General features: G+C 43.2%; 1 protein-coding gene across 1 annotated transcript in view; it reads left to right on the top strand.

Moving 5' to 3' along the window:
* Positions 1-21,683, top strand: part of LOC124720335 (ATPase family AAA domain-containing protein 3) — an 89,519-nt gene that overhangs the window by 42,558 nt on the left and 25,278 nt on the right. Inside the window, exons 5-8 of the mRNA XM_047245652.1 lie at positions 7,019-7,169; positions 11,551-11,653; positions 15,950-16,200; positions 17,726-17,893. Of these exons, the coding sequence (XP_047101608.1) occupies positions 7,019-7,169; positions 11,551-11,653; positions 15,950-16,200; positions 17,726-17,893 (673 nt within the window). The remainder of the gene's footprint in view (positions 1-7,018; positions 7,170-11,550; positions 11,654-15,949; positions 16,201-17,725; positions 17,894-21,683) is intronic.

Here is a 21,683-nt window from a genome sequence, read left to right on the forward strand (position 1 = left end):
ACTTCATCTGATCATAATAGCAATAATTAGCATAACAAAGTAAGACAAAGCAAAGATGATGATCTTTACAGGAAATGCTCCATATGTGCACCATCACTCCTCAACAATGGCTGTAGTCGAGGAATAATGTTGTGAACAGAACTGTAAAGCATGTCCGGAGTTATGGTGAGGCATTGGCGTCGGATATTGTCTTTCAGCATCCCTAGAGATGTCGGTCGATCACGATACACTTGCGACTTCAGGTGACCCCCAAAGCCAATAATCGCACGGACTGAGGTCTGGGGACCTGGGAGGCCAAGCATGACGAAAGTGGCGGCTGAGCACACGATCGTCACCAAACGACGCGCGCAAGAGATCTTTCACGCGTCTAGCAATACTTTGTTTTTTGTTGGTTCTAATAAAACCTCATGTCATTCCAAGCATGTGTGTCAATTTTTTCCTCTCTATCTACATTATTCCGTGGTTTATTAAGTTTTCAAATTTATACTGACTTTTTGATCACCCGGTAAATCTCACACTCATAAACCCTGTCAGCACCAGAAGGGAATTGCAGGGTGGGCTGGAATCCCAAAACCACTCATCAGTGCAAATGGCCAGAACAGGAAAATGTTGTACCAAAGCCATAAAACCTGGACTATGGAGCAGTGAAGAAAGTCATTTGGATAGCCATCTCGTGGTCTTGCATGTGCCCCATGGTTACTCTGCAAGGCTACATTACTGCCAAGAACTATTGCCCCTTTTTGAAATGATATACTGTGAATTATGGATGAAGGGCAACATGCAGATTCCATACTTCAAGATTTCAAAAAAGCAACTGACACAGTGGCCCACAACAGATTAACGAGGGTACAACAATGTGGAATAGGTTTCCAGACAGGTGATTTGCTCAAAGACTACTTACGTAATAGAACCCAGTGTGTTGTCCTCGATGGTGAGCATTTGTCAGAGACAAGGGTATTGTCAGCAGTGACCCAGGGAGGTATGACAGAACCATTGTTGTTCTCTATATGTATCAATGACTTGGTGGATAGGGCGAGCAGCACTCTCTTCTTCTCGCTCCTCCACCACAGGCCCGGATGGTATCCGCATACAAATGTTGCTGCATTTATCATACCGTAGTCTGCATTACCTCCTTCACCTTTATAATCGAATTTGGACTGACAGTACTTTTCCCAGACGATGGCGGGAAGCTATCGTCGTTCCTGTTCTGAAACCTGGAAAGGACAAACATCTCCCCTCTAGCTATCGCCCCATTTCTCTCACAAGTAGTGTATGTAAGGTTTTGGAGCATGTGGTGTATTGCCGTTTAGCCTGGTGGCTGGAGTCCCACAGTCTTTTAACACCTGCGCAATGCGGTTTCCGAAAGCATCGTTCTGTAGTTAACCATCTTGTTGCTCTCTCCACTTATATCGTGAACAATTTTCTCCGGAAATGCCAGATAGTAGCAATATTTTTTTATCTGGAGAGAGCATACGATACCTGTTGGAGGACAGGCATGCTCCGCACACTGTTCGCTTTGGTCTTTCGAGGTCGGCTGCCCCTTTTTCTTCGTGAATTTATGGCAGAGCGCACATTTAAAGTGCGGGTGAACACTACTCTCTCCCGTACCTTCTCCCAAGAAAACGGGGTACCCCAGGGCTCCTTGCTAAGTGTTGTACTGTTTGCCATTGCCATAAATCCAATTATGGATTGTCTCCTTCCTGATGTCTCGGGCTCCCTCTTTGTGGACGATTTTGCGATCTACTACAGCTCTCAACGGACCAGCCTTCTTGAACGACGCCTTCAAGGATGTCTCGATTGCCTCCACTCTTGGAGCATCGAAACTGGCTTCCGCTTTTCTCCCAGTAAGACCGTTTGTGTTAATTTTTGGCGTCGTACAGAGTTTCTTCCGCCTTCCTTACATCTAGGCCCTGTCAACCTTCCGTTCGTGGACGTTGCTAAATTCTTGGGTCTTATGTTTGACAGAAAACTGTACTGGTCCTCCCACGTTTCCTATCTTTCGGCTCGCTGTCTGCGAGCCCTCAACACCCTCCGTGTCCTGAATCGTACCTCTTGGGGAGCGGACAGAGTGGTCCTTCTCCGCCTCTATCGCGCCTTAGTGCGCTCGAAATTGGACTATGGAAGCATAGTTTACTCCTCTGCTTGACCGTCTATTCTTCGGCGTCTCGACTCTATCCACCACCATGGATTACGTTTAGTGTCTGGAGCTTTTTACACCAGCCATGTGGAAAGCCTTTATGCTGAGACTGCTGAACCTCCGCTGTCCAATCGGCGAGCTGTCCTTCTGAGTCGTTATGCTAGCCATCTGTCTTCCATGCCTGCTAATCCGGCCCATGACATTTTTATTGATGCCTCCTTGGATTTAGGATATGCTGACCGCCTCAACACCCTCCGTGTCCTGAATCGTACCTCTTGGGGAGCGGACAGAGTGGTCCTTCTCCGCCTCTATCGCGCCTTAGTGCGCTCGAAATTGGACTATGGAAGCATAGTTTACTCCTCTGCTTGACCGTCTATTCTTCGGCGTCTCGACTCTATCCACCACCATGGATTACGTTTAGTGTCTGGAGCTTTTTACACCAGCCATGTGGAAAGCCTTTATGCTGAGACTGCTGAACCTCCGCTGTCCAATCGGCGAGCTGTCCTTCTGAGTCGTTATGCTAGCCATCTGTCTTCCATGCCTGCTAATCCGGCCCATGACATTTTTATTGATGCCTCCTTGGATTTAGGATATGCTGACCGCCCTTGCTCCCTACTACCACCGGGAGTCCGCTTCCGTCAACTGCTCCATTCTCTTTCCTTCTACTTTCCTAAAACTTTCTTGACAACTTGGGGTACAGCACTGGCTTGGCTCCGGCCCTGGATCTGCCTGCTCCGTGACCTTTGTCAGTTTCCCAAGGCTGGTACCCCTTCTCTTGTTTATCGTCGGGCATTTGCTGCTCTCTGCGCACAAATGAAGGATGCCACATTTATTTACACTGATGGCTCAAAAACATCGTTTGGTGTTGGGAGTGCCTATTGTTGGCGACACCCCAAATCGATTTCGACTTCCCTTCCTGACCAGTGTTCAGTTTATACTGCGGAGCTTTACGCTGTTCTCCAGGCTGTCCAATACATCCGTCGCCATCAGCGGACACAGTATGTTATCTGTTAAGGTTCTCTCAGCTCTCTCCTCAGTCTCCAAGCTCTCTACCCTGTCCACCCTCTGGTCCACCGGATTCAGGACTGTCTGCGCTTGCTCCACTTGGGGGGCGTCTCGGTGGCGTTCCTCTGGCTCCCGGGACACGTTGGTATCGGTGGAAATGAGGCGGCCGATATTGCAGCCAAGGCTGCAGTCTCTCTTCTTCGGCCAGCTATTCACATGATTCCCTTCGCCGATCTACAGAATGTTTTATGTCGTCGTGTTGCTCTTTAATGCACGCACGTTGCCCAATAATAAATTGCAGGACGTGAAAGCTGTTCCCTGTGCTTGGACCTCTTCCTCCCGAATTCGTCGTCGGGAGGAGGTAATATTAACTAGACTCCGGATAGGGCACTGTCTTTTTAGCCATCGACATCTTTTAAGCGGCGACCTCCCCCACTCTGTCCCCACTGCTCTCAACTGTGGACGGTGAGACACCTTTTACTTGAGTGCCCCTATTTTACTCCATTACGCGCCCATCTACAGCTGTCGCCTGATATATATTCTATTTTAGCAGATGACACGCGATCAGCCGATCATGTTCTCGAGTTCATTAGTGCCAGTGAGACGACGTCAGTCATTTGAAGCTCTTTCTGGGGACAAACAACCCCCCTTCTATAGTGGTTTTTTAAGCTTTCCTTCTGTTTTTGGTTTCCCCAATTTTTTGAGTTTTGCTCCCGTTGCTGCTGGTTACCAGTTTCGTTATTTTCCTAAGTCACAGACCGGGTGCTAATGACCGTAGTAGTTTTGCGCCCTAAAAACATAACAAAAAAAAAAAAAAAAAAAAGAAGGGGGGGGGGGGGGGCGACCAGCAGTCCGCAGTTGTTTGTTGATGATGTGGTGTATGGGAAGGTGTCATTACTGAGTGGCAATAGGTGGATACAATATGACTTGGGAAAAATTCCTAGTTGGCGTGATGAATGGCAGATAGCTCTAAATTAGAAAAAAATGTAAGTTAATGTGGATCAGTAGGAAAAACAAGCCGGTGGTGTTTCTATGTGATAAGAGGCTTTCCTGGCGTATGTGTTGTTTCCAGGGCTCTCGGGTGTCCAGTCGGATGGGATCGTTAAGTCCCACAATATTTCGGCGAATAACCTTTCCACCATCATCAGGTGGTTCTGATGGAATGGTCTGTCTGCTCATTGTCGGTGTTATTTATGTCCGTTAGTCGGGCTTCGATTCCCAGCGCTGATTTTCCGATTGTGGCTGCCGACATTCCAATAGTGAGTGCCGACGCTTTGATTGCGGCCGCCGACAATCCGTTTGCAGTCGCAAACCCAGATCCCGCTGTCCCGGCGTTGCACAGTGTGGAATCCCATGGAGTGAGCCCGACAGCCGTCATGGCAGGATCATGTGGCCGCTTGAGGCGTGATTCCTTTATGGAGCTAAGTAATGGTTTCTGTGCCTCTCTGATTGAAAACCTGTGTCTTGGTTTATGAGAATGTCCATTACGCAATTTTCAATGGCCTCCTTGAAGATGCTCTCCCAGTAGAAGCTGGTGGGGGCCAGAATCTCGGTCTCTTCATATTTTGCATTGTGTCCAGTTTCCAAGCACTGGTGCAAAGATCTACTACTACTACTTTCCGGATGGCAGCACCAGTCCCGAAAATTTAGGATTCCATCTCGTAAGTAACAGAGCTTCCCGACTACTTGCACATATTTGCATCTTTCAGTTATTATTGGATTAGACAGTACAATTGCTTTAATGTAGGAATACACAGACCGTGGGCCACATGTGGCCCATCATTCATCTGATGGTGGCCTGCCCCTGAGCATTTGTTCTAAAAAAAACTTACTTATCTTTCATTCCCTCTGAGAAAGGAGAGAGAACTTGCTTCTTTCGAGCCATGCCAGTCTAGATGGTATGGTGGCAGGGGATTGCAATTTGGAATAATAGCCTGTTTCACAGCTCATCATTTTTGAACTAGCACAACAAGAGCTGCTGGTGTCAACTGGGAACAACACTGTTTAATTGGCAGTAGTCTAGTTTTGTGCATGTCTACGACAAAAATTGAGCCCAACATCAAAGCAGTTATGAAATCAACAGAGTGCCCTGTTCGCAAGAACGTTTTTTGTCCTCATTATATGAGGGTTGGAACTTAAATAGTGGCAACTATACAAAAGAGGTACGTGTTTGCACCTGTTACTGTCCTTCAAAGTAGTCATCAGCGTCGTGTAGAACCTGTTGCTGGCAATATGGAAGGTGTAGTATACCATTAGCAGAGCCTGTTCTGTTGATGGTGCGAATGGAGTGGTCTGCTGCCTGTTGAATCTCTGGAACATTTCTGAAGCGAATGGAATCAAATCAAAGTCACAAGAGCTTGAGTCTGAGGAGTGTGGTGGATGGTACAGTACTTCCCAGTCACATCAGCTGAACAGAGCAGCCACAGCTTGCGTTGTATGCGCCCGCGCATTGTCGTGCAAAATGAGGGGTGGGTTGCACAGAAAGTGTTGCCTCTTCTTTCGCAAAGCTGGTCGCATGTGATGCTCCAAAAACGAGCGGTAATACTGTGTGTTGATGGTCTGCCCTGGAGGAACATAATGCGTTAGGATGACACCATCACAGTCGTACATGAGAATCACTGTACTGGGCTCTGATGCACTTTCGACTTTCACGGTGACCCGTAATGATGCCATTCGTTGGATTGGCGTTTCAGTTTTGGCTCGTACGATGTGGCCAATGTCTCATCCAGTGTTATGATATGGCGTAAGAAAGCCTCTCCTTCGCGCTCACAGCACTCCAAGTGCATCTGAGCAATGTCGTAACCCATCTATTTCTGCATTTCTGTCGAGTCATGCGGAACCCATCGTGATGCAATTTTTCGCATGCCCAGGTGTTCCTTCAGGATGCAAAGCACAGTCGTACGCGCTGATCCGGTTTCGTAGGCGAGCTCACTAATCGTAAGGCGTTGATCACTGTCCACTAATGCGGCAACAGCATGCACTTCTTCTTCAGAGACGCTAGGACGACCTGCCTGATGCACGTCTGCCACAGTTTGCCGACCTTTGTTGAAGGCTTTTACTCAACGTGCCACTATTCTGTACAGCATTGTCGATTCTCTGCACATCTTGTGAAGACCTTGATGACACAGTCGTGCTGTATGACCTCTGGCACATTCAATCTTGATCCAACTCTGTTGTTCCTGTTTCGAAATCATAGTGACACCGTTACATTAGACCACTCACTCACAAGTGACTGTGTTTCAGTCGGTTGTGTGTACGCCGATGACGTGGGATGGGTGAGTCCATTTGCTCGGAGGTAAGGTAGGTATGACGACGTGTGCTATCAGCAACAATAGTAGACTCCATTGCACAGTGTCACTACAACAATGTTTCCAGCCACTATTTAAGTTCCAACCTACGTAGAAGAATAAGGTACAGAAATTTTGATGCCTTTAATGCATTTGGGAAAATACCAAAATTTAATTCTTTTGGGTCCTATACTCTCTGAAAGGTTAAGTCCCATCTACATAGTTCAGAGAAACTGGTATTGGTGGTGGTGGTGGTGGTGGTGGTGGTGGTGGTGGTGGTGGTGGTGGTGGTGGAGGGGGGGGGGGATGATCCTGGTGGCACGAGTTGTGAAGCAGTCATTGAAATTTAGCACATTTTGCTTGTCAACGTGTCTGCCACTAGGTGGTCAGCTCATCTCTTTTCTGCATTTTGGTACGGCCATTTGTCTGAGAGGCTGCGATGAACAAAGTATAGTATAGAGCTTGTTTTTACTCTACTGTATTGTATTATGAGAGAGAGATATTACCTGGAAATTAACAAATTTTTGGAATGTTTCCTGTCTGGAACAGCTCCACATTAGAATTGGCTATATTTTACTCCTTTCTCCAGGGAAGCCGTCGCTGGTGCGGGAGACGTCGCGGTTCTCCCTGCTGGACACGATTCGACACCCCGTGGAGAGTGTCAAGAAGAAGATGGTGCTGCGCAAGGAGGACGCGCTGACGGGGGTGGTACTGGAGCCCAAGCTGGAGGAGCGGCTCAGGTGTGTGTGTGTGTGTGTGTGTGTGTGTGTGTGTGTGTGTGTGTGTGTATGTGTGTGTGTAAGTGTGTGTGTGTGTGTAGGTGCAGGTGCAATTCACACTGAGGCAATACGATGCAGAAGTAACTCGCATTGGCAGAGTGCATAGAAACATAATGGAAGTGACCCAATTGGTTCACGCTGGGATGGAAGTGGTACAACTCCAATACGTATATCCATCATATCGCCTGGCACAACACGGGGTACTGATCACTCAAGCAATTCATATTGTACGATATGAGGAGTGAAATTTCAAGTCGTGTGATTTGCTTGGGGGGAGGGGGGGGGGGCAGGTAGATGAAGCAAATCTACATTCATTGCTTTAATTAGTTTCTCAGTAAAGCTTTCACTCTCACATAAAAAAATAAGAAAAGCACACTTTTTGGTTTTTGCTTGTCCTCTGCAGTCTTTTTCATTGGGTTTTGAGGAAACTACTTCCCAAAAAAAAATTATTTTTCCACCATTTATACCCACACCTTGACAGTGAACTGATTTCCTTTTCGCTGTTACCTGTAGTTGTTGTGACACCTCAAAGTGAAGTACGCAGAGTGCATATTTTGAAAAGTTTGCGGTGAAAAATGTGGTTGCTGGCCAGTTTGTTTGGTGCATCTTATGACATATAGTAATACCACATTTTTACTCTTTCCAGCAGACTGTCCCAAAAAAGTGTAAAATACAGGGAAATGTAAAATACCACAAAAGATAGGAAGCGCAACAAGTGAAAATGAATAAATTACTCTTACTGTCTTTGTCTTTATATTGTTCAAAATGTGAAATTAAAGCAATTTAAATTTTGCCTATTTAAAAAGAATATGAAAAACAGAAGCAGAAGTCATGCTTCATGGGCAAAACCCAAAATTTATTATGTATTTAGGCGAGACTAGGAAGAGGTACAGCTTTCCTGCCAACATTAAGACTTATTATTGATATTCATTATAAAATAGGCTTATAGGCTGAGAAGTAATAAGGAAATAGAAGAATGCACAGACATACATGGTGGCATGAGAAAATGAAGACTTAAATTTTATGGACACATTAAAAGAATGGCACCACTAGATTGATAAAACAAATAGTAGAACTCTACGAAAACAGAAGTAAGGCCAAAACTGAGCCAGTGAAATGGATTGCTGCGATTGAGGAGGATCTTAAATCAGCCGGTATAACTCAGGTAGACCTTACAGACAGGAAAACGTTCAGACAAAAGGTATTTGATTGAAAAGTTGGTCAGAGGGAAATTAGAAAACAGACTGGAACACCATGGTCTGATGAAAGAAAGAGAGACTTCGCTATGAAAGGATGAAACAAATTTGGGCACAAAGATAGCCCAACCACCAAACGTGACACTGATGGATTGTACCTCGTGTGGTCCTACTGGGCCCATTCGTGAATAATAATAATGGCGCATAAAACTTTGTAACACAACATTGCATAAAACATTAAAGTTTGCAGTGAAAAATGTTGTCACTTGCCGGTTTATGTTCGGTGCATCTTACGGCATACAGTACACATTTGCACTGATTGTTTCACCTCATTGTAAGAAAATGCACCAGTAGAATGCCATGTACATCCCTGTAGACTGTGCAGATGACTTTTGGAGGTATCGTGATTGACTTCACTTTAGTCTTTACTGCTGACATGCTTTACCTCAGTCATTTCGATTTTTGAATGCAACTATGATGAAACTGGAAAATATCAAAAATAAAATTTTGCCACCATCTTTGTTGTAATGTTTCCACAAGTGACATGCACTGGCAACACTCTGTTTTCTTTGTTGCTCTGTAAATGTTTTTGGTATCAATGAGCACAAAGTTTTCAAAACACAATTTTTGTCAGAAACAGTTGTGTGAAGAAATGGCCTCAAAATTTGTGGAAAGTTCTTAGAGCGAATACTGTAAACATCCTGTATGAGTTCTTCAACTACACAAACTATTTCTTCATTAATTGTAACATGGACATACACTTTGGTTGTCATCATGCACTTCATCACAACTTTATTGAACAGTCATACCAGTCTCCTTGCCATTGAACCACTAGCCACATTTTCCCCATACAGCTCACAAGTCTATCATAGAATGTTGTCTGGTTTAGTGTTTTTTTAATTTATAAAACAAATGACAGACCTAATCACACATTGCCATTCAAAACAAATACTTTACAGTATAAACAGTACACAGAGAACACACCTCCTTTGCCTTGACTCAAAGCAACTACTGCACATGCAGTGAACTGCGATTGTAGCACTGCCGTGGAAAGAAATAAAAGCAAGAATTAACTTTCATCACATACGTCATATAGTATATCGAAAGTTGAATGTCAAATTCCCTGCACTACTAAAAACTGAAAGAATAGGAAAAGTATCAGCCAAACATTTCAGAACATCAACATTTATTTGTTCCAGAAAATGTATACCGTACGAAGGTTCTTATTTTTCAAGTTTGAGTTTTTCATTTGGATTACCTTTCCAAGGTTTTTTCCATTGTGCAAAAAAAGTGAGTGTGTATACTTTGGACTCAGTAGGAAAGTGGAAGGGATATCCCTCGACTTGTACATGAAGATGGGGAGGGGGCTAAAATGCCTAAAAATCTGAAAAAAATATTGTTTAGCAGTACGTTATTAAGCAGCTCTCAAGTTGATTATTAAAATTGCTATATTAACATCAATAGTTCTATGTATGAATCTACTGTGTACAGCATTTGTGAGTCAAATACGACAAAAAAGAAAGAAAAAAAGAAAAAAAATCATATTTTCTGTTAAGCATTCTTATTCTTTGAGGAAGTCTCATTTTTTACCATGGAAACTTACCGGGAAACTTGTATACTACCTGAGACACATACTGCACATGTTTCTCATTTTTGGAAATTATTCATTGTAGTCCTTCGTTAGCATGGTGCATTCCTCGACTAGTTATTCATCAGCTTACAGTTTTACAAGTGGATTTAGTGTGTTGACAAAATCTTCATTTCATTACACAGCAAACAATCTGTCTTAGGGAACATGTTACTCAAATGAAATGTGGTGAAAAGTACTTTTATTTTATTAGAAACAAACTGTCAGTTATTGATAATATCTGGTATCTGATTGATTACTGCTTCAGTTTTTTTAATCGAATGACAATTTAAATGCTCTCCTGATCGCTGTTATATCAGATTTAATGCATAGAAGCTACTGTGATGGTTGGGTTCGATGGACCTCAAAACAATCTTCTAAATGTAGAGCAACACTACACATTTTTTTACACTGGCATGCACTTTCATTTCTTCCTTCTCTTGAGTGAGACATAACATGCCTTTTGTGACATTACTTTTCTTTTCAATTGGATGTACATGCATTACGAAATGAGTCTACAGTTTTGCCTGAAGTTGCCTAGTGATGGTACTTGTTTTGGCAGTCTATAGAGACTACGCTGAAGGCTTGGGAAGCTATTAATATACGTGATGTTGTTTTCCAAGCAGCCAAAGCATGGGATAAAGTGGAGAGCACCACCATAATGAAGAGCTGGAGAAAATTGTGGCCATCCATTGGTGATGCCGAGTTGGATCCAGTAGTGAGTGGCAGTGATGAGCCACTCAGTTCGGAATTATCAATCACTTTGTACACTGACATGTTCCACAACCTTCCAGGTGGAGAAGAAATTGATGATGAAGATGTTGCTAAGTGGCTGAAAGAGGAAAACTGTGATACAGATCAATGTTTAACAGATGAAGAAATAGTCAGAAGCATGCAAGAAAGTAATGATGAAAGTGATGAAGAAGAGTACACAGGAGGAAAGGGCATGAACATTTCTCTGAAGCTGCCGAGGTCTTCCTGGAGTACATTATGAAACAACCAGATTCGTGCAGTACTGGTGTAATGCTTGTAAAGTGGTTGCGTGATACAGCATGCCACCATCGCGTATCATCATTGCCAGAGTTAAAAATTAGGGACATGTTTCATAGTGAGAGATATGAATAAATAATTATGTACAATATACACTCAAGGACTAAGTTTTCTTTGAAAATTAATGTATTTTTGGATTTAATAAAGTATATCTTCTATGTTTTAAAATTTTATCCTTGGGTTTAATAAAATACAGTAAACTATATCACCTATGTTTTCAAAATACATAAAAAACAAAATAAGTGAATAAAATAAATTTCAGGCACTCAGTAATCTGGCACTTCCGCTAATCCGGCCCCCATATGTGCCAGGAATGGCCGAATTAGCGAGAGTCTAATGTATATGCAGTTGCGTATGGAGCATATTACAATAAATAACCTTTATCGGGAACTTTCATAAACGTAAGTATGACTACAGCTACATCCTTAGTAACAGCTCATACCTCTCTGATTTTGAATCCCTGTTACAGGGACATCGCCATCGCGACAAAGAACACGCGGCGTAACCAGGGTATGTACCGCAACATCTTGATGCACGGTCCTCCGGGAACCGGCAAGACGATGTTCGCAAAGGTGAGTGGTGGCAGCTTTCTCCTTTGTTGGGTAGTAGAATACTATTTGAAAGAGTTAACAGTATTATCGAAGGTTAATGAAACTGAGGTTGTTGACATTTAAATCTTGTATGGAATGTTCACACTGCAGTGGTACATGTATGTTGATTTGAAGCTTCCTGCAGATCAAAACTCTTGAGCTGGATTGGGATTCAAACCAGGGACCTCTGCATTTCACAGGCAGTGCTCACAGTGAGTGAACTACCCGGGCACGACTCACGACCCACCCTCACGTCATTACTGCTCTAAGTTAATAAGAGCTTTGTCCAGTTTTAATCTGCTAGGAAGTTTTGAATCATCAGAATGAAAATTCATTCTGAAATTCCATTGCTCAATATACGGTGAGCCTGAACTCTGCTGATACATTTTCAGAGGTTGTTGAGGAGTACCTTCTGAGTATTTTGGTGTAAGGGACCCACGGTCTCTGACAGCTTTTTAGAGTAATAATGTAATTGTGATAAATTCAGTTTTTTACCTTAGTCACCTTTGCATCTGAGAAAATATCTTCACAGAAGTGAAGAACCCTGTAATATGAAATCTTCAATATGTACAAAACAAAACAGCATCGGGTTTTTCATGGATTACTGTACGGATGACATGGTTGGTGTCGCTGTGGTGACAACTGAACATTGTGTCATTTTGCTGCTCTTCTATTGCATTCAGTGAACCTTTAGTGAACCCATACATGAAGTGCATATCAGCCAAATCTTCATCAGTAAACCTGGCTGTAGTACCTCTGTGTATCATGTTAACACACTACTAACACGGCTGGAAAACAAAACCCTAGACAGAACTTGGCTTTATGTATGTATGTATGTATCTATGTATGTATGTAATTGAACTGGGTATCTAGAAACAATGTAGAGGCTTTGTCCCCGCTATAGCCTTCAGTGGTACACAACCCCACGACAGGCTACAGCAGTCCACCCACCCCACCGCCGCCTCACACCGAACCTAGGGTTATTGTGCGGTTCGGCCCCCAGTGGACACACCCCTTGTATGATGACTGTTAATTCAAACAGATTCACAGTACTAAGCACTTGAGTACACAAAACCAGAGCTGAAGATAGCAAGGTGATTGCTAAAGATCTTGTGAATAGTAGTAACTGGTATGCTCAGATTTATAACATTTTTATACAGAAAATTTACAAATTTTGTGATATTTTAAAAAATGCCAATTCTGCATTATTTTGCGAAACAATCATTAATTTCACATTATCATTTTTCGTGTTGAGGATATCCCTCAACAATGCCTGAAAGTTTGTTGTTGGAGGTCTGGTTCACCCTGTATACTATCCTGGTCAGAATATCGGATGATGCTTACACAGCTGTGTTTTGTGGTTATTGATGTTCAAGCTGTTTTGCTTATTTTACAGGACAAGAGTCGCAGTCTGCGAATAAAATACTTAATGTGATGCCAGTGTGTTTTTTATTAGGCTCTCAGTGACGTCATTAAAAATGTATTTCACGTGGTAAACAAACTGACTAATTCCATAGGGGTGCATTTATGCAGCAGCCTCAATGCGCATCACTGCTTGCATGTTCACGTTGCTAGCTGAGTGCAATATTGTATTGGTGCAAGTGAAAAGATATGCCTTGCATTGTCTGATGATAGTAGTTGTGATTTGTTTGCAACAAAAGTACGATTATTAGCTAGGAGTCTGCCTCAATAGCTGAGTGGTCAGTGCAGTAGAATGCCATGCGAAGTGGCCCAGGTTCGATTCCCGGCTGGGTCAGAGATTTTCTCCAATTAGGGACTGGGTGTTGTGTTGTCTTCATCATCGTCTCATCCCCATCGTCACGCAAGTCACCGAAGTGGCATCACCTAAAAAGACTTGCACCAGGCGACCAATCTACCCAAGGGGAGGCCCTGGACACACATTTCTTTAGCGAGGGAAAGAAGAGGTCATATGGGGAGCAGACTTCGAATGGAGAATGTCCAGACTGTGACTACTTTCACACGTTTTAACCAAAAAGAAAAAAATATATCTGGAGCAATTTTTGAATCAGAGACCAATGTCCCAATATATTATCCAGTTTATTTTAAATATTATTGTACCCAAAAATTGTGGAAATGAAATTTATAGAAGAGTTGTTGAAATCTGAGGAGAATTATGAATTACTTTTGGTACTCTAGGGTGAGCTGAACGCTTTGTTGATGACAAGAAATGTTCTGGTGACATGAATCATTTTTTTTTAAAAATCACAAGGGATAGGCCTGCTATTGGAAGTTTGGTGTACCAAACTAGATTAAAATGGTTTACAAAATTTTAACATCTTGTGATGTGAATAAGAGACTAGCTAATGAGGATGCACATAAGAGACTTGTTGATGCAATCTAAATACGGATAACATTTTTGTCATTCATGTAGTCTTGTAGACCATACAGGATTATTGCAAAAACTGTTAATTGTAGCTTGTTGAATTCTGAATTTAAAAAACTTCATTTGCAGCCATGAAAATGACAAAAACTGGTTCAATTAAAATTTCGAAGACCACGAGTACACAAACTACACTAGTATATGGCCCAGTTTTACGCATGTTATGGGCGGTGACTTTGAGATCCTGAGGGATGCCTGAAACGGAGAGCATCCCAGACTGCCCCTGGGAGCTTCAATGCCAAGAATCGTTACTCAGCTTTTGGCTAGATCAACGTGTAGCTTTTTTTGTGGTGGTGGGGAGAGGGGGGGAGAATCGGTGTTCTTTATTCATAATAATATACAGTGAAATTGCCGACAAGTTTTACAAACACCAGATCTTTTACACCATACATAAATAGCTTCATCTTGATGCAATTTATGTTGTCCACAACTCCTGAGTACAAAGGACATCATACAATAAAAATAAGATGTACCAATACCCTTACTAAAAATTTCACTAACAGTAGAAGTACAGCAAGTTGTAATGTCACATTTATTAAAACTTTCAAGACCACTGCTATTCTCTGTATTTGCACAGCGCTACTGTTTAAGAGGCCACTGATAATACTGAAATCAGTACTGGAGCCAAGGAGAAAGGCGAAAGGCATTGCTTCTAACGCTGTCCATGATTGTCCTTTTGTTTTGGCACATGGTATTCGGAATTTTTCGCTTCTAAAGGATGATAAATTTAGTCATGGTACTGGATGGCTTACTGTGGCTATTGCTCACTGTGGAGGTGTTGAGAGTATTGGTGACCTTGAAACTTTTAATAGCTGTGACATCATAACTTACCATACTTTTAATGTTGGGGAAGTTTTTGATAAGGATATTGGAACATTGGTGGCAATCTCGGTGAAATCTTTCAGTGAGACAGTTCACACACACAAACTGCAGTGGCCCGGTGTAATGTTAAGCTCTCACTATACAGCTTAGGCGTTTTCGTGGACTTACTTGTTGAAGAATGCTGGTTCTGCTTTCTTGCAGCGCCGATGTCTTCTGCTAGCACCGGACACTTCTCCAAAGATTTCACAGCTAGGAAGGGGAAATTTTCTCTCTCTCTCTCTCTCTCTCTCTCTCTCTCTCTCTCTCTCTTCTTATTTAAAAATATGCTACTCGTGAAATATCATTCAACGTACCAGAACATATTTATTTCTACTTTGTACAAAAAAACAAATGACGTAAGCCCACACATTACTGGGCACCCAAGATCAGTTAATTTACACATTTTTGAACACAATTAATACATAAGCTTTTATCGTGGCTGACTATCCACGTCCAGTCCATGTACTCTCAACAGCAGTTCAACTTCTACTAAACAGTCACTATCTCGAGTCACTCCATTTGTTTTTCAACAATACAAAGCTACATTACTCTTTGCAGCCGGCCACGGAGCTTCCGAGCCATATTTGCTTATTCTTGGCAGGTCGCGCTGAACACTTGCCAGCGCCGACGAATTATCTCCCTTCCAGTTTCGCCTGCACAAACAATAAATGGGAGCAATATCCCATGCTCATCCTTACTCCCTGCTTTAAAATAACACGTGTTCGAAACTGCTGGAACACAAGTGTCTCCACGGGGGGAGGTACTTGGTGGATTTAGCTTCTATTTCAACTCTTCTGTTTCTGCTCCAACGTCTCATAAATCCTGTGAAGACTTGTACAGCGATTTGGGCCCTATTACAGTTAGCGGTAACACAGTATTTGCTCTCCACAGTCACAGTATGTGTAATATCAGTCTCTAATTTCATTTTCTTAACATTAAAGCATATAGTATGAGATCCTTTCGCAACTTCACTGAGTGTGCCACAATCTGACGGCGGAACCATTTTTGTCCGGCAGAGGCTGGCGGCCCACTCGGGGATGGACTACGCCATAATGACGGGTGGTGATGTGGCGCCGATGGGCCGCGAGGGCGTGACGGCGGTACACAAGGTGTTCGACTGGTCGCAGCGATCTACACGCCGTGGCCTGCTGCTGTTTGTGGACGAGGCGGACGCGTTCCTGCGTAAGCGCTCGTCGGAGACCATCAGCGAGGACCTGCGCGCCACGCTCAACGCCTTCCTCTATCGAACGGGCGAGCAGTCCAACAAGTGAGCCTCGCAACTTAGACCGCAGGCATACCTGCCGCTCAGCAAACGTTCCTTCAGTAACTGCTTGGCACTGTGCTTCACAACCTGAGCAAAATTGTCGAGTAACGTCTTTTTCCTGTTATTGCAGTCCTGTATTTATGCGAGGGTTGATCCAGAAGTAAGGTTCCCGAACGGCTCCAGCCACGTGGGAAGGTGATAGGCGAAGTCTGTCAACATTGCTATGCACAGCTGTCTCCCCATTCGCAATTGCGCCCGGCTGCGCTTTGCTGTGGCGCTCAGTATTGGCTCGGCAGCTATCCGTAGTGGAGGTCCCCATTGTTTATGGCACCAAGTGCGAGATTCGTTACATAATTCAGATTTTTAGGAGTCTCCCATTTCAGTTTCTTCAGTATCCCTGTGACACTCTCCCATGGATTAACCAAACCTGTGACCATTCATGCAGCCCTTCTCTGTATATGTTAAATATCCCCTGTTAGTTCTATCTAGTACAGGTGCCACACACTTGAGCAATGTTCTAGGATGGGTCGTTCGAGTGATTTGTAAGCGATCTCTTTTGTAGACTGATTGCACTCCACCAGTATTCTACCAATAAACCAAAGTCTACTATGTGCTTTGTGTGGCTGAACCTATTTGGTCACTCCATTTCATATCCCTACAAAGTGTTACACCCAGGTATTTGTATGAGGTGACAGATTCCAACAGTGACACATTGATATTATAGTCATAAGATACTACATTTTTTTCGTATTGTGAAGTGCAAAAGTTTACATTTCTAAACATTTAGAGTAAGTTGCCAATCGCTGCACCATGTTGAAATCTTATCAAGATCTGACTGAAGATTTATGCAGCTTCTCTCAGATAGTACTTCATTATAGATAAACCACATCACCTGCAAAAAAGTCTGATTTTACTATTAACGTTGTCTACAACATGAACGGCAAGGGTCCCAGCACACTTCTGTGGGGCTCATCCGAAGTTACTTCTTCATCTGATGATGACTCATCAAATGTAACATGCTGTGTCCTCCCCACCAAAAAGTCCTCAGTCCAGTCACAAATTTCAGTTGATACCCCATACAAATGTACTTTTGACAATAAGCGTAGGTGCGGTACTGAGTCAAATGCTTTTCGGAAATCAAGAAATGCTGCATCTACGTGGGTGCTACAACCCAAAGCTCTCAGTATGTCATGTGAGAAAAGTGCGTGTTAAGTTTCACATGATCGCTGTTTTTGAAATCTGTGCTGGTTGGCATTGAAGAGGTCATTCTGTTCAAGGCACCTCATCATGTTTGAGCTGAGAATATGTTCTAAGATTATACGACAAATCGATGTCAAGGATATTGGATGGTAGTTTTGTGGATCGCTTTGGCTACCCTTCTTGAAGATGGGTGTGGTCTGTGCCTGTTTTCCAAGAACTGGGTATGGTTTTTTGTTCGAGGGATCTGTGATAGATTATAGTTAGAATAGGGGATAAGTAACTCAACTTGTTTGTTTGTTGTGTGTGACTGTACACCTATCCCTGTTAGGTTCATGCTGGTGCTAGCTTCCAACACACCTGAGCAGTTTGACTGGGCAGTCAATGATCGGCTGGACGAGATGGTGGAGTTCTCGCTACCGGGACCCGAGGAGCGCGAGCGACTCGTCCGGCTCTACTTCGACAAGTTTGTCCTGCAGCCGGCCGCTGAGGGCAAGAGGTGAGGATTGCAGTACATGAATCTCTCTCTCTCTCTCTCTCTCTCTCTCTCTCTCTCTCTGTGTGTGTGTGTGTGTGTGTGTGTGTGCGTGTGTGTGTGTGCGTGTGTGTGTGTGTGTGTGTGTGTGTGTGTTTTCGAGGGGTGGGGGGGGGGGGGGCAGGGGAGGTTGTGCGTATATGCATGCCAAAACTCTCGTTGCGGTTGAGCTGGGATGTGTCAATCTTTTACACGGTGGTGCCTTGGCTGGAAAATGTGCAAAGTTGGGAGTTCTCTGTGAAATTGAGTGTACTGAGTGAGTTGAGGAAGCTTCAGAGAATTCTGATAGACTCGAGGATTGATCTGTTCATCAATTGAAAGAAATCTTCAGAGTCATTTTGTTACAAATCGTATTAAGTGTCTATGCCAGAAATTGTCATTTGTGGAGTCTCATAAGGAAATTTCAGGTACTGATTTGAACTGTTGTAGCATTTTTTGCTATCTCAGGTGCTCTTTTTTTGTTTTCCTGGGAAATGTTTGTTATTGCAGTGGGTGATTGGGATCCAGGTCCAGGTTGTGATTATCAGCCCGGCAGAATTTGGGGGGGGATTTGTCATGTAGCAGCGAATTTTTCATTTCACACAAAAGTAAAAGCGTTTTTCAAATGACAGAAATATATAAATGTGGAACCATATTTGAACAACATGTTTTGTAGATCAGAACTGAATATTCTGGCTTTGGTTCATTCTTACTAATTTCAGTGCAAAGTACATCCAGTTTGAAAAGTTATGTGACATTGTCATCATAGTCTATTGAGGCACCCCAGTGACAATGGTTCAAAGTAGTGTCTTGCAAGAATTTCTCATAATGTACTTAAGGTTATTGTACAAGGCCATAGTGCAGTGATGGAAAACAGTAACAAAGGAATTGCTAAGAGCAGTAAGATCTTATGACAAAGAATTGAAGATAAAACTGTAAATCCTAACTGAACTATGGATAATCAGTAATATCTAATATGGAAACTCAAAAAACTTCATTTTTGACCAGAAAAACAAGTAAAGCAAAGCTTACTGCCATATACAACAATTGGTTCACAGAAATTTGGAATTTCAACCTAGAAAGTCCTGGAGATCTCAGGGAAATATCGTGATCAGACAGTTGCCCCCTGTTTTACCAGTGTGATGACATTTATGTGAAGTAAATATGCAGTGATTTTGGGTGTTATTGAGTGATTCAAGTACTGTGTTATGCGAAAGAAATTGAGAGGGTATTCTGATACCATGGAATTATACTGCTTATCTCATCACTGCAAAAAAAAAGAGAGACAAATTTGAAAATAAATACTTTATTAAGAATTTCATTTTTTCAGCACTGGCGGTTAACCGAAATTTTTTTGGTGGTGGTGAATCTGTGTGCTTCCATTGAGCTGACTGGCGCTTTGTTTCTGGATTGAAAAATGGCGTCCACGTCTCATCCATTGTCACAACCGACGAAAAGAAAGTCCCATTCATGCTGTCGATGCGCGTCAACATTGCTCGGCAACGTGCCACACGGGCAGCCCTGTGGTCGTCCGTCAGCATTCGTGACATCCACCTGGATGACACTTTTCGCATTTTCAGGTCGTCATGCAGGATTGTGTGCACAGAACCCACAGAAATGCCAACTCTGGAGCCGATCTGTTCAACAGTCATTCGGCGATCCCCCAAAACAATTCTCTCCACTTTCTCGATCGTGTCATCAGACCGGCTTGTGCGAGCCCGAGATTGTTTCGGTTGTCACACAATGTTCTGCCTTCATTAAACTGTCGCACCCACGAACGCACTTTCGACACATCCATAACTCCATCACCACGTCTCCTTCAACTGTCAATGAATTTCTATTGGTTTCACACCACGCAAATTCAGAAAACGAATGATTGCACGCTGTTCAAGTAAGGAAAATGTCGCCATTTTAAGTATTTAAAACAGTTCTCATTCTCGCCGCTGGCAGTAAAATTCCATCTGCCGTACGGTGCTGCCATCTCTGGGACGTATTGACAATGAATGTGGCCTCATTTTAAAACAATGCGCATGTTTCTATCTCTTTCCAGTCCGGAGAAAAAAAACGGCGGCCTTAGAACTTGAATGCACCTCATACATGGAACAGGTTCATAGCTTAACTGACTCCACAGTCATGTGTAAATCTTGCAGAACAAAAGCTTGGACACATGTCACTTTTAACTCTAGAGGGAACAGAGGCCACAAAATTTGTGCATCATCTATTAATGAATGTTTGAAACATTTTATACACGATTTGGCACTCAGAACAAGTCTAGTGACATGCATAAGCAGGGAACTCATTTGTTGCTTTCTCACATCCGCAGGGTAAGAGAAACCACATGTAGTGAGGATGAAGGAAAATGTAGATCAAAGGTGAAGGTGGGGGAGTGGGGAATTCATTGGGCCCTCTACAGAGTGAATCAGAATTTCACTGACAAAATTTTACCATCTGAGTATTTTGGCATAAGAGACCTTAGGTCTCTGGCAACTCATTACAGGGAAATAATGTAATTATGATTTATTCAATGTGTTACAGTAATCAACCTGTGTCTGTGAAAATATCTTCACATGAGTGACAAAGCCCGTAATACTAGTAATCAAAATTTATGACACACAGTAATGCAACAACCCTCAGACATAACATGTACACTTTTATCACAGTACTTTCTGTTGGTCTACAGTACTGCACGTAACAAATGCAGAACTGTACCCTTATGAATATTGTTCAAAATTTTGAGCACTACGATTGCACAAGAGTGTACAGTGGCTGACTGTCCACTGTCTTACACACTTGAGAAAGGAGTTGTTGTACAACTTCCATGGTTGCGATAATTGTAGTGACTGGGTCCGTGTGCTTATTGATCGGAGTCTCGTAAACTAGATGCTCCACATGTCACCGGAAGTAGTAGTCCATTGGTGTCATGTCTGGTGACAGAGTTGGCCACAGAACAGAGCAGAACAGAAGCGAGCAATCCACTTTCGTCCAACCTTTACTTCAGTTTGGTTCCTAACCTTGAGAGCAAAGTCTGCCAACTGCCCTGTCATATTGAAACCACGCAAGTTGACGAAGTCTTAGTGACACATCTTCTAGGAAATGTGGCAAGGTGTTTTGAAGCAATGTTTTGTGCACAACTCTGTTCATTGTGCAGGAAACATGTAAGGTTCAGTCACAAAATCATTGATACTACCAGCCCGTGCATTCACAGCAAATGCCTGTCAATAGGATCGACACACCAGTCAGTGCTTGTGGATTTTCGTTATTCCATATGAGGCTATTCCTACTTCAGAATATGCCCTTTCTAATAAATGGGGCCTCATCTGTAAACAACATGAAAGCAGTAGAATTGGGGTCTTTCTGAACAGTGCTGTAGGAAGCCATTTGCAAGCACCACTCGACAAGGGAAATCTGCCGGTTGCCGTGATTGCACCTTCTGTCAGCGATTGTTCGTGTAAGAAACTTCCTGGCAGATTAAAACTGTGTGGCCAACCGAGACTCGAACTCGGGACCTTTGCCTTTCGCGGGAAAGTGCTCTACCATCTGCGCTACCGAAGCACGACTCACGCCCGGTCCTCACAGCTTTACTTCTGCCAGTATCTGTGCTGTGAGGACCGGGCGTGAGTCGTGCTTCGGTAGCTCAGATGGTAGAGCACTTGCCCGCGTAAGGCAAAGGTCCCGAGTTCGAGTCTCGGTCGGGCACACAGTTTTAATCTGCCACGAAGTTTCATATCAGTGCACACTCCACTGCAGAGTGAAAATCTCATTCTGTTCGTGTAAG

Source organism: Schistocerca piceifrons, chromosome 11 (assembly GCF_021461385.2).
Source record: "Schistocerca piceifrons isolate TAMUIC-IGC-003096 chromosome 11, iqSchPice1.1, whole genome shotgun sequence".
Lineage (NCBI taxonomy): Eukaryota > Metazoa > Arthropoda > Insecta > Orthoptera > Acrididae > Schistocerca > Schistocerca piceifrons.